Source organism: Balaenoptera borealis, assembly GCF_965194805.1.
Source record: "Balaenoptera borealis genome assembly, chromosome: 7".
Classification (NCBI taxonomy): Eukaryota; Metazoa; Chordata; class Mammalia; order Artiodactyla; family Balaenopteridae; genus Balaenoptera; species Balaenoptera borealis.
Genome location: NC_138864.1, coordinates 114,218,456 through 114,231,777, shown reverse-complemented (window position 1 = coordinate 114,231,777; position 13,322 = coordinate 114,218,456). Strand labels below are relative to the sequence as shown.

The 13,322-nt window shown below is 40.6% G+C and overlaps 1 protein-coding gene across 9 annotated transcripts in view; it reads left to right on the top strand.

The window, feature by feature from the left end:
- DGKI (diacylglycerol kinase iota) overlaps nucleotides 1-13,322 on the top strand; it is a 477,321-nt gene that overhangs the window by 220,824 nt on the left and 243,175 nt on the right. For all 9 annotated transcript variants that reach the window (XM_082398061.1, XM_082398060.1, XM_082398058.1 and 6 more), the window contains one exon: nucleotides 5,582-5,647. In XM_082398061.1, coding sequence (XP_082254187.1) covers nucleotides 5,582-5,647 — 66 coding nt within the window. The remainder of the gene's footprint in view (nucleotides 1-5,581; nucleotides 5,648-13,322) is intronic.

Below are 13,322 nucleotides of genomic sequence, written 5' to 3'. Positions count from 1 at the left end.
TTCCATTCCTACATTTTCAACTCCCCACCTTCCTACTAGATTATTTCCATCAACATAAACATGCTCTGACAGCTCCCATCTTAAAAAACAAACAAACAAAAATAGTCCTTAACCACAAACTGTGTCTTAACTGTGGCTCTGATTCTCAGCATCGTGTTCAGTGCTAAACTTCCAGAAAGTGTTAACTACGTAAATTGTTTCCAGCGTGTCCCCTCCTAGGCATTTTAACCTGTTCTGATCTGATTTTTACTCTACCTGTTCATGAAATTGCTTTTTTAATGTTGCCAATATCTCCTTAATGCCAAATCCATTAGAAATTTTTCTGTTCTTATTCAGTCTTGCAAATGTGTTCAAACTACTTAGTATTTCATCCTTCTTGAAATGCCCTCCTGTCATGACATCTTTCCTAATGTTCCTCTTATTTCACTGTGTAGTCCTTTCATTGCTCACTCCCTGGTATTCGTTGGGCTTAGTACTGGACCATGTTCTGCCTACTGTTGTTGGGAGAGCTCATGCAATCCCTTGGCTTTACATATCATGTCTGGGCTGACAACAGCTAGCTTTCCATTTCCAGCCCACACTTGGAGTTCCATTTGATATGCCCACTGAATGTATCACAGTCATCTCAAATAGAATACATTACAAACTAAACTCTTTATTTCCATCACCATAAAAACAATTTTTTTCAATTCTTTTGTACCTCAGAAAATGAGGTGACTATTGGCCCAGCTCCTTGATCGAGAAAATGGGTGAGGGGGGGTCATAATGATTACTTTTCTCAGGTACTCCTCACAGCTAATTCATTTGCCAGCCCTATCAATTTTATTCATAAAATATATTTCAAACCATCCATTTATCTCCATTTCTGTTGTCAGCACCTTAGACTAAGACACCATGATCTCTCACTTTTGACCACTACAATAGGTTCTCCAGAATTCTTTAGTTTCCCTCTTCAATCCACCGTAATTTAAGAGACTCATCTTTAAAAATGAATGTTGGATTATATCATTTTCCAGCTTAAAACTCGTCAGTGGTTTCCATATCATTTAGAGAAAACCATACCCTTGGCTTTGCATGAAAAGTCAAAAGTGCTGCGAAGGCTGGACCCAGCCTACCTCTTCCAACCCATCCAGCTACCACATGGATTTTCTTTCAGTTCTTGAGGCATGCATCAAGATATTCCTCACCTTCTGATATTTGTGTGTTTCATTGCTGTACTGGAAATCTCTTTGCATGCTGTTTCTTATAGTTAGACCTCAGTTCAAATATCAGCCCCTCAGAGGTCTTCCTTGATGACCACCTCTAAGTAGGTTAGTAGGTTGCACATTGTTCTTTATCAAAGCACCTTGTTCTACCCTTCAGAGCACTTTGTATGTCATAATTATTTATTACTCATTTGCTTGTTTGTTGCTATCCTCCTATAGTGTAAGCTTTGGGAGATTACTCGTGGAATTTGTCCCAACCTCATTGTACCAGTCAGGATGCAGAAGATGTGATCAATGAATATCTATTTATAAAGGGGCTAACTTCTCCCCAAGTGTCTAAGAACTCTTGGTCTAAGAGGACAGTTTGGAGATGATACTTATGACAGATTATGACCCATGGAGATTCTTAATTAAGAGGCCTTAGGTAGTTTACTTAATGGAAATGAAAGAAGCAATCACTTTAGAATTAGTTTGACCTGGGTTCAAAGGACACCTCTGCTTCTTTTCCCCTCGATGGTGTCTCTAGGGCTGGGCTCTGGAACAGGGCTGTTAATCACTGTGCCCTAGGCTTTCTGGGGTGCCTGATACATGGAAATGTTTTAATGAATATTGTTTGGACTCCTCTAAGTTGAATCCTTCTGGCTGGACCTCAGTTTTCTTAGAGATAAGCTGCATGGATTGGGCTATAATTTCTAAGATCCTTTCAGAAGCTCTGTGAATAATACTGTGAATTAAACTGGCTGTTTTTGAAAATAATTGAACAACTGTGTTATGCATTTCTGCTAACAATAGTGACTATAAACCCTGCAATAATGGATAACCGAGATTTTAACACCCATAAGTAATAGCCCTTTCCTTACCCAGTATTTGAAGATGCTATATGAATAATTCAGATTATTGATGAACAATAAAAAGATGTTATGGTGTCAGCAGCCTTGCTTTGCTAGCTTAACAGCAGTGAATCAACACTCATATTTGCAATGTGAAGATCCTGAGTCTAATTTCATTTCAATAATTTGGGAGATATAAATAGTAGTCAAAAGGAAATAGTGTGAAAAATTTAAGTGCTTGGGAAAGAAGGATGATAAAACAGCAGTGATTCTATAGAAATGGTTTTTTCCCCCTAATTGATAAAGACAATGGATGATCCTCCAAAATGATAACTACACAATATAATTGTCAAAGAAATTAGGTTGAGAATTTCATTCAATTCAGCACACATTTATTGGCTTTTACTTTGTTCCAGCTATGTTTAAGCAGCAATAGAAGAAATTTATATCAGGCCTAAGAAGACCTCTGAATAGATGGATACTTGACATCTCAAATCAGGGCCATAGATTAGAGACAATTACTCAGTTTCTATAGTAGTGCTTTTGTTTGAGTTATTTTATCTGGGCCTTAATTTCCTACCTATTTCCTAGGAAGGATGATATTAAAAATATTTATTTAACAACTTGCAGAGTCATAAATATTTAAATAAACAATTTAAAAATGTTCTCTTTTATTCCTTAAATAAACTAAACTACATGGTATTATAAAAATGTTCTCTTTTATTCCTTAAATAAACTAAACTACATGGTATTATAAAAATGTTCTCTTTTATTCCTTAAATAAACTAAACTACATGGTATTATAAAAATGTTCTCTTTTATTCCTTAAATAAACTAAACTACATGGTATTATAAACCTGCTTACCAAACGGTGTATGTTGCAGCAGAAATGATTCATCGTCAGTCTTATAATTTCTAAATAATTGTTGATTTGTGGAAACTGCTGGTTTAATCTTTTGATTAGAGCTGTCAAATAATTAGCTAAATAATTCCATGAGTCAGCCATGATTTCTCATAGGTAATTGCATCAAATTCTTCCAATGTTTCCCTCCCTAAATTCTTAAATTGAGAGTCATTAGGTGATTTATAATCTCAGTAAGCAGAGAATTTCTCTTAACATCAATGATACTGTTCATTCTCCCTCAGCTTCTGCTAAACTAACAGCAATTATAGTAAATTTTTCTGTCTGTCATAATACTGCCTGACATTTTGATGTATTCAATATTTCCACTACTGACTGTCATTGAAATCATTTATTGAAGGATCTTGAACCTGATCTTTCAGAGCAGAGGAGAGGCGCTGCAACACAGTGCTGCCAGCCTGCCTGGGTCTGAATCCTTGCTCTGCCCCGACATTTGAAGTCGCCACTCTATACCTTAGTTTTGTCATCTGTAAAATGAGGGCGATAATGATAATTCAAGTCAAACCCTCTGATAACATGCCCTACAATGATGTGAACTAGGGTAGAGTACAACTAGCAGTTGGCCCCAGGCCTCCTCAGCCCTTATTCTTAAACAGGCAGTGGGCTAAAGTGCTTCTCACTTGAGTGGGTGGAAAGCTGGAGTGGTCCACTTCATCTGTGAAGTACAGAGATGGAGGGTCCAATATCATCATCCCCAGTAGAGTTTTTTCACTGACCTGAAGGTATGGATGCTGATAACTGAGCAGGTTTCTGGACTTGCAGCCATAGGCCCCCAAAATTGTTTATATTGATATTTAAGCTTGGACAGACAACTGCCATCAGTGGGGCACAGCCCGGTCTTCTGAGTTTGTGGGAGAACCCAATGGCATCGCCCAAGTAACATGATTTATTTTCAGAAGAGAGCTCCAGAATCTTGGAGACCTGTTATGCCCAAAATTAACATTCTAGTTGCTTAATAATGAGGAGGTAGGAGTGGGCTCCAGTGTTGGGGGGCGGCGGGGGGGGGGCGTATGGCATCCAGGGAGGAGCCGGGGGATGGTAGGGGCACTAAACTGCAATTTATCAACCAATATAGAAATATTTCAATATTTTACCAACTCGGGGTTTTACTAGTTCTTATCAACTAAACAGCACCTATACTCATGAAAATTCTCATGAAAATTAAAATTATTATTACATGTAAGGCATTTAAAAAAGTGCCTGACAGTGTTAGTAGTCAAGAAATGTTAACTGTTATTATTAGCTTCTTTCTGAGAACAATGTAAGAATTGTGTCCTTGTTTCATTAAACTGCCACAGTGCGAAAAGCCAGATAAAAACTAGACTAATTAGTGGGACCATTATGTTTATTTATATCTTATTATAGTTAAAAGACCATTATTCCTCCAGGATCTTTGTTTAGTTTTAATTTAACTTGGTTTGACGTTAGGAAGAGAAATAGAGGTGGCACTTTGGAATTGATAATGCTAATGCTTGTTAGAGGTATCTTTGTCACTCTGAATTTCATGCCTTGATATAACATTTTTTTTTCTCGACACTGATCTGTTTCCTGTGTCCCTCTGTACTTAGAACAATGCCTGGATAGTAGGCATTTGGTAAGTATTTGTTGAAAGACTGAATATATGGTAAAGGGCCTATTTTAAAGGGAAAGTATGGATTGTGGCCTGACAATACGCATGTTAATTTCAGGTAAAGTATGTTTTCTCAGAAAAGGGCAGGAGAAAAACATCAACAAATATTTTAGGTGTATTGGCCTAAGAGAGATGAGTTGTATGGAAGTTATTAGGGTTTACCTGTACCATTAGGCTTGAACCTTCTCTCTTGTAAAGTATCCCAACAGCTGGGGTGATGAGTGCTTCTATTTGGGAGGAAAAGGACCTTCCATGTTTCCTACAGCTCAAGCCAAGAATAGACCTTGGAAGCTGATCTCATTCAGGTTATCCAAGGACAGTTTAAATACAACCTCATTGCAGAATTTCGCGATATGCCCACATCTCTTGTCTTTGTCATCAATTTCCTTCAGCTTTTCTCTTCCTTCACTTTTGCTAGTGAAAAACTGTCACCATGTAAGTCCCAAATCAGGAGATCTATTTCTTTCTGAGAATTTAATTTCTTTAAGTTCTTTCTGACTCAAATGTTTAGTACAGTGCCTGCCTGGCATTTATAAAGCATTAAATACATATTTGTTTAAAAAAATTGGATGTCTTTGTCTTTCTCTCCTTCACCTTCTCATTTCTTTAAGGATATTTCTTTTACCTGCCTCAGTTACCCACTCTCCCCCCCGCCCCAGCCCAAGGTCACAAATCTGCACAATGTTTTACTAGACAGAAAGCAGAGTAACGGGAATTCATTATGGCCATTTGTTACCAGGAAGCTGCAGAGGGAGGGCATGATTAATGCTTTCTACAGATACGAAAGGTCACTGAGGATGGAGACTTGGCTTCATTTTCCCCAGTGGGTTCATGTTTATTGTTAAACAAATCACGCATACACATATTTGTTTTTGTGCTTAGATGGGCTTAGATGATTGTTGGCGGAAATCTTTATTCTTAAAACATTAAAAAAAAAACCTAACATTGGAGTTTGCGAATTGAAACATGTTTATTTACTTTTGTTTTCCCACAGAATTTTGTGCGTCATCACTGGGTACACAGGCGTCGGCAGGAGGGAAAATGTAAGCAGTGTGGTAAGGTAAGGGGCCTGCACCCCACGGTCATCGCAGGAGGCTTCTCAGGCCTTGGCAAGCACCCAAGGTAGATGAGTCCAGTCACCCGGATCCAGGGCTCAGGACGTCCCTTCCTTTCCCAAAGGCCTCCCTTCTCTAGGTCCCCTTCCCTTAAGAGGTGTTTTATTTGTTCTAGAACTCACTCAAGAAGCAGTGGTCTCCATGCAAGGAATTAGCACGTTTTAAGAGAGATGGATGGACTTTTACAGTGAATTTCATTGTGAATAGTTTAAAAAAAGGATACTTCCTATTTTGTTAAAACTCCCTCCTGAGGACTGCTGGCCCATCGTACTTCTTTGAACACCAACAGAAAGTCAGTAGGTTGATGAGCGATACTGCTTGTGTTGATATGTTATGGTTGAGCAGAACTGGGTAGAAGGACAACATGGAAGCAGGAAATGTGTTGCTCTCTTGGGATATTATCCAGTTCCTGGAAAGAGATGCCCTTCTCATAGGTGGTGATTTATGTCTACTCTCTAAGTATGACTGGCTACAGGCCCCTCAGGGTGCAGGGCCACTTGGAAGAGTGAGGTGGGGATCTGACAGCTGCATGCTCTGTAGATTCCATGTTATTGACCCTAACAGATTTGGATTATGGCTTTTTCAATGTACAAAGATCTACTTTAGGAATGAAAGGATCCTCAGAGAAAGTTAAACTGGTGGTGAATCCTACTACAAAGATTTTTTTTAAAAAATTACATAGGTGTAGGCTGGTCTCAATAAAGGAAAGTTTTGATTTGGTAGAGAGCAAGATAATTTGGGAGAGTATATTCCTCATCAATTCATTTCTAATTTGTTTATTTATTCATGTGACTCTTTTGGGTCAAGCACTGGGGTGAGTTGACCAGTATGGCATTTTTGACAATAGAGGGAGGCAAGGAAGTTTTGGCTGCCTGAGTAGTGTTGAGGACGAGCGAGACGTGGAAAAAGTTTGATTAATGTTGCTGTTTTCCCAGTGCCTGAAAGGGAAATATGCTGTAGCCATTGGTTACCAAGCTCTTCTTTGGAAGGTGGCACACTTTAGTCTCAAGGGTATGGGCCTCCATTATAACTGGTATTATCTCCTCCAGTTCAACACAGTGACTCTCAGCTGGTTCCTTTCTAGCCTGGAAAGAGGACAGGCAAAATAGGTTAAAAGGGGGGGGGGCGGAGGTAAAAAGAAGAGCAGGAGGGAGGGAGAGAGGAGGAGTTGAAAGTTGCTTACCAGCCATTTTACACGGCTGGGAAAAAGGAGGTCAGCCCTCTACCCTCACATGACCTTCCTTCACTGGCTCTGTCTACTCCTTCCCTGTCTGCTGTTGCTCTAGGGCTTATGGATTTTCTCTTACTTAGTGGATTGTAGACTGTCTACAACTTCCCCAAGAGAATGTGTGCATGTGTATGCGTAAGAGAGAAGAGACAGGTAGGCATGGCTAATTTTGAGGTCAGAGATGTGGACGGTAGGAAGGATCTGGATGAACAGGTTCTTCGCTTTGGAGAAAATACCTTCACTGGACAGCCTAGTAGCTGGCACTGCATCAGCAACTTTCAAGCCATAATAGATTTGGAGGAATTTTATTAAAAGAAAATCAATAAGCATTATATATCTTGCGACAAGTATTCCCTAGCGTCGTATTTCACTCCCTTTTCTGGCTTGTCTTCTGTTGGCGTGGTCAACCGAAGGGGAAGAGCTGGACACCCTGTACTCTGAGTTGCTGCGACCATGTCTCTCTTCCTGCCCAGTGTCCCCAGGCAGGCGTCTCAGAGCACTCACAGCTCGCTGCTTGTCACAGCTCTCCACAGGGAAATCTGTGAGCCCAGCTCTTCACATAGAGTTCCCATAATATTGTATTGTTATATTCATGTCCTGTGTTTATAATCCAGCTGCTTATGGATTCTCAGAGACTCAAGCAATTGTGGCATGTGATGGTCTTAAACCTGTGTCTCCTTGCTGGATAATAAATAACCCTTCTTTGGAGCCTGGCTTCTCCCCTGGATTAGAGGAAGACTAGTGAGTGACTCTCTTTCCATTTGCAGATTAAGGGATTGAAGATTCATTTCAGACTTTGGTGCTATGCATAGTTTTCATCAGTACTGTTGGTTGTACATTCTTACATATCCAGAGATTTCTAAACCATTCCCCATACACACACACACACACACACACACACACACACACACACACACACTTCTATACACGTTATTCCATAATTTATCCATTGGGATGGGGTAAAAAATACTTTACTTAGCAAAAAAATGTTTAAACCAGTGGTTTGAAAACTTTTGGGGTTATTAGTGAGTGTTTATGGTTAAGGGTATTTGTGGTTTCACTTTCTACTTTTTAGAATCAACAGTAAATATTTGAGACCAATTAGAGGCTAATTTTCTCTCAAGCCTTGAATATGCATTTGGCTGAGTGTGTATGTCATATAATGAATATCAGATGAGACAGCTTGTGATTCAATCGCTCAGTTGCTTTAACATTCACTGACTACCAGGCTGCCATGTTTATGACCATCACGTAGTTTTACATTGTTTTCGTTCATAGTCCTACATTAGGAAAGAGTTAAGGTCCAGGCAGAAAAGAGCTGTCACACTCAAATTATGTAATTTGATAAGTGTTTAATAAAGAGAATATTTAAAATGTGTGAGCAGAAAAGAAACTACAAGGGATAGTGAAAAACTCGAGGCTAGTAACAGCAGGGATCTGTGGTCAAGCCAAGTCTAAAGCGGTCATGAGATTAAGTCATGAGACTTAGCCAGCCTGAGGTGATCTACCAGCTGGGGGAATAAATATCCCAACTTCACTCACCTTCAGTCTCCAGTGGCCAAACCCAGTAGAAACCAGAGCACAAGGGACATTGTTGAGGCAATCCATAAAAGTTAACGTTTTACAACAGGACACAGGGTAGAGAAAGATGGAGAGTGGATCCAGAGGGACAATGGGATTGATCCAGCCCATATTTAGTGTAAATCTATACTTGGCCAATGGTTAAAAACAAGCTGCATACTTATTCTGCAAACGTACCTCTTTACTGATCTTCACCACATCTACACATTGCATTCATTCAATCGAGATTTATTCAACACTGAGTTATCCCTAGTAGTACTTAAAAAAAATCAATATGCAAAGAAAAAAGATAGTCATGATTATAGCTAATTTGACCTTTCATTTTTAAAGGAACCATCCAAACCCAGCAGTATGGCAATTGTGGAAATATGCTTGTCAATTGCAACTTGACATTTTATCTTTTATTTCTTCATTAGGAAACATATATAAAAGTTATAAAATAAATGAGCTAATTTTTTAAAACTTAAAAATTTTAAATTTCAAACATCAAATCATGAAAGCAGTTTTTAACACAACAACACATAGTTTAACTTTGGTCTACATTTCTGATGTCTTCCAATTTCCTAACCAAACATGCCACATAATTATGAATTATTCGTCTATAAATTATATGTACTTTCATATATAATTAAAGTAAATTAAATTGCAGGTAGCACTAATTAAGTGGGAAAATGTCAAAACTACTCTTTATTGTAATGAATATTGTTAAAAATGAATTTAAAATGAACTTGTGCAATAATTGAAATATACCCATCTAAAGGAAGAATCCTTAATGGCATTTTTGTATTGCAAAAATGACAAAAATGATTTAAGACATTCCATGGGGGTGTGGTTGAGATATGGATGAATAGTGAAAGGGATTAGAGAGTCTAAAAATAATGGAAAGTACTGATCTGGAGCTTTGGGGGATGTTTCCTTCAGTAAAGAAGCACCATTCTTTACTGGTTTAAAAATGTGTGAGCCCTGGAGGTCAGCTCTCAAGAGGCCCTGCAGAGTTAGAAACAAGGAAAGGAAGTTCAAGGGTGAGGATCCATTCACTAGTTAGGCAGGTTTGGTTATTCCCCTGTCTGTGTGTTTGTCGAGATGCCATTAGCCTCAGGAGGATTGTTGAGAATGTAAAGTGGGTAATACAACAAGTCCAAAGAAATCTAGCCTCTCCATGGAGCCTGTGCCCACATAGCTGCTGGAAGTCTGGCTTTTCTTTCTGTCCTTGGCTGAGTATCAAGGAAGGAGATAAGTGCAGCTACCATTCTATTCCCTGCTTCTATGCATTTGACTCTGTTAGATTCCTCATATAAATGGTATCATACATGATGTAGTATTTGTCTTCCTGTGTCTGGCTTATTTTACTGAGCATAATGTCTTCCCAATTCACCTGGGGAAGGGGAAATGGAGAGGTACAAAGGGTACAAAGGGTACAAAGTTTCAGTTATGCAAGATGAATGAGTCTTTGAGATCTAGTGTACAGCATACTGCTTGTAGTTAACAATACTATATTGAATACTTGAAATTTTTCTAAGAGGGTAGATATTATATTAAGTGTTCTTATCACAGAAGATAATAGTAACCAAGGAGGGCAGGAGGAAACTTTTGAAGGTGATGGATATGTTTACGGAATAGATTGTGATGATGGTTTCACAGGTGTATACTTGTTTCCAAACTCATCAAGTTGTACACATTAAATATGTACAGCTTTTTTTGTATGTCATTCATACTTCAAAGTGGTTTAAAAAAAGAGGGGATAGGGGCTGAGGGCTCGGAAGCAGAGTGTTCCTTGCTGTGGTCTCCAGGTGGTTAAGTCACTCAGTTCTCACCTGTAGAGACGTTTTGCTACTGCCACTGCTTCCCTAGTCTTTGGCATGGCCAGCGTCCTAGTAGTTACAGCTAATGTGTTGGTCTAGTCACTCTGGTCACTAATGCTCTTTCTTCAGAAAAGGCTTCGCAAGTGAAGGCACGAGGATTGTGCAGAAGGAGGAGTTGAACTGCAGTGCAGCTCCAACAAAGGCCTCAGCCAATCCCATAAGGATCTGGAATAGCCCCTCAGAGTTGCCCTGCTTTGACCAGTCATTGGATGTGGGCTGTCCTTGGCCAAGGTGACTCTTTTAGGCTTAGGGCAATGCTTAAGGATGGAAAGGTGACTCCTTGGAAAGCTATCAGCCTCCAACACTCCTATCAACTGGGAGAATGAGCTGAGTGCCTCAGGCCCACAGCAGAGTTTTCTGGGTGGAACATCAACATCTACTACAGTCCGTCCCTTGTGCTTCTCAGAGTCACTTGCTTCATAAAATACATGTTCGGAAAAGTTCCTCCGGGATTCTGGTTGGTCTTACTTCCTGGGGAAACATTTAAGAGGAAGGTTAGTGGGATACACTACAGCCCTCTCTCTGGCAGCTGGTCTTAAGTCTGCAACTGATGTTCACATCTCCTTCCTCAACCACTCTTTCTGTAGTCACCTCACGCTCAATTAACTCTTCTTGTCCAGGTGATCATCTGTTTGGGCTGTTGGAACAGAATACCCTAGATTGGGTAGCCTAAAAACAACAGAATCTTATTTCTCAGTCTGGAGGCTAGGAGTCCAAAGTCGAGATGCTGGCAGATTCGGTTTCTGGTGAGAGCCTACTTCTTATTCATAGATGACCATCTTCTCGCTGAGTTCTCACATGGTAAAAGGGACAAGGGAGCTATAAAAGTCTATTTTATAAGGACACTAATCCCGTCATGAGGGCTCCACTCTCATGACCTAATCACCCTCTAAAGACCCCACCACCACATACCAACACATTGGGGATTAGGTTTCAACATACGAATTTTGAGGGGACACAAGCATTCAGTCTCTAGCAGTGACCTACTTGGTGGAGTGACCAAGACCCTTACCCTATGCAGTCTGATCCCCTGGTCTTGGCTGTTGCACTTGGCTATTGACCATCAAAAGTTTTCAGAGAATTAGAAAGGATGCCCCAGTGGCTAATCTGGGTGCCAGGTATTTTCTTACTGCCTCCATTGTCAAGTAACTATCCCCCACCTAATGATCAGGATCAAGATGGTGACCCCTTCCTGTGCCTGCTAGTCTCTTGACACAAAGATGCCAAAGTAACTTGGTGCAGTGGTAGTTTAAGGTTTAAGGTCCTCCTGTTATCCATGGTGGAGATATTCCCCATCTGGTATTCAGACTCTCAGAGCCCAGAGTTGTGGAGAAAGGAAGCACAAATTCCCCAAGTGGGCCAGTGGGAGTGATAGTAGGCCGGACTCCTCCTCCTCTCACTCCTTGGTCTCTGCACCCATGTATTTTACCATGGAAACACAGCACCATTAAATGATCATGAGTTTGGTCAATATACTGAGACTAGAGGATGGTGCTCATAGGATACCCTCTCAAAGCTGAAGCCCATGTCACATCTTCAAAAGACCTTTCCATCTCTCTGTCAGGCCTGTAGCTTCTTGATGGTGTGGGATGTGGTAGGACTTGTGTATCTCATGGCCATATGCCCACTCCTGAACCTCCATTTCAAGAATACAAAAATGTATTCTTTGGTCTGAAAGTGTTGTATAAGATCCTGTGTTGGTGGGTCAAGCACTCTGTAAGCCCTTGCATAGTAGCACTGACTGAGGCCCTGCAGAAGGAAAAGGTACACCCATACCTACAATATGTGTTGATTCCGGTCAAGGTGACTTGCTCCCACTTCCAGAGTGGAAGGAGTTTAGTGTAATCAACTTGCCACCAAGCATCTGGTGGTTCCCTTTCAAGGTTGGTGCCATATTGAGTGTTCAGCTTTGGTATCTTTTGCTGGCAGGCTAGACAGTCAGCAGTGATAGTAGCAGTGGTGGTAGCGGAAGCCCATGCTGCTGGACACAGCTGTAGCATTCATCCCTGCCACCACGGCTACTCCACTTCTGAGCCCATCGTGCTATGGATAGCTCACGACAACGTGTGGAGTCTGAGTTGTTATATCTAAGTTTTTAGTTCTTATACCGTGAATGCTCTCTGGTGGGCATTAATGTGCAGTACAGTGATCTTCACTTTATGTTCATCCATGTGCCTCTTCCCCTGATCTCCTCTTTCCTTCCAGGCCCCTGATCAACTAGCCAAGTCTTTCAACACTACCTGTAAGTCATTATATATTCTTATATCAGGCTACTTATCTTTTCACAGAAAGTGGGGGACCAGCTGCTCCCCATGAAGTTATGTCCTTTGGGAGGATTTCTTCTCACTTCTGTCCCTCGGGAACTCCTGAGTAGGCTTTAGTGAAGTAGTAGTCTACTTTTGGCTTGGATTCATGTGCCAAGTTGACCCATCCATGAACCAATCACAGCTTTTTCCTTCTCTTTCAGATGGTCATAAGGGATCCCCATATTTCCATAGGTGTGAGTTGAATGAGAGGCCTAGTATTATAACAGTGGATAATATGGGGAGTCTGAGCTACCTACTCATGTGTCTTACTTGTGTTCTTTGGTACTGCTGGTGCCAGATCCCATATGTTCCCATTTAAATGTAACAATGAATTGCATCTGGGCCCACACAACCTTATGACTTAATGATCTGACAGAACCCAGCTCATGACTACCTGGTGATTCAGGTATTCCTCCACCATAACATAGTAACATACCAGGTGCTGTTTTCTGAAAGATATACAAATCTCTCCTACAGATGGCATGACCTCATTTCAGAATCCTAGAGTCTATGTTGTAATTCTCCTATTGGTGCTTGTCATAAACTCTATAGCGCACCTTTTCTCCTACCCAATGCCTCTAATAGCATGGGGCCTGCTGTAAGTGACAGGGCCTACTTTCACTGCAGACTGGACCCACTGCAG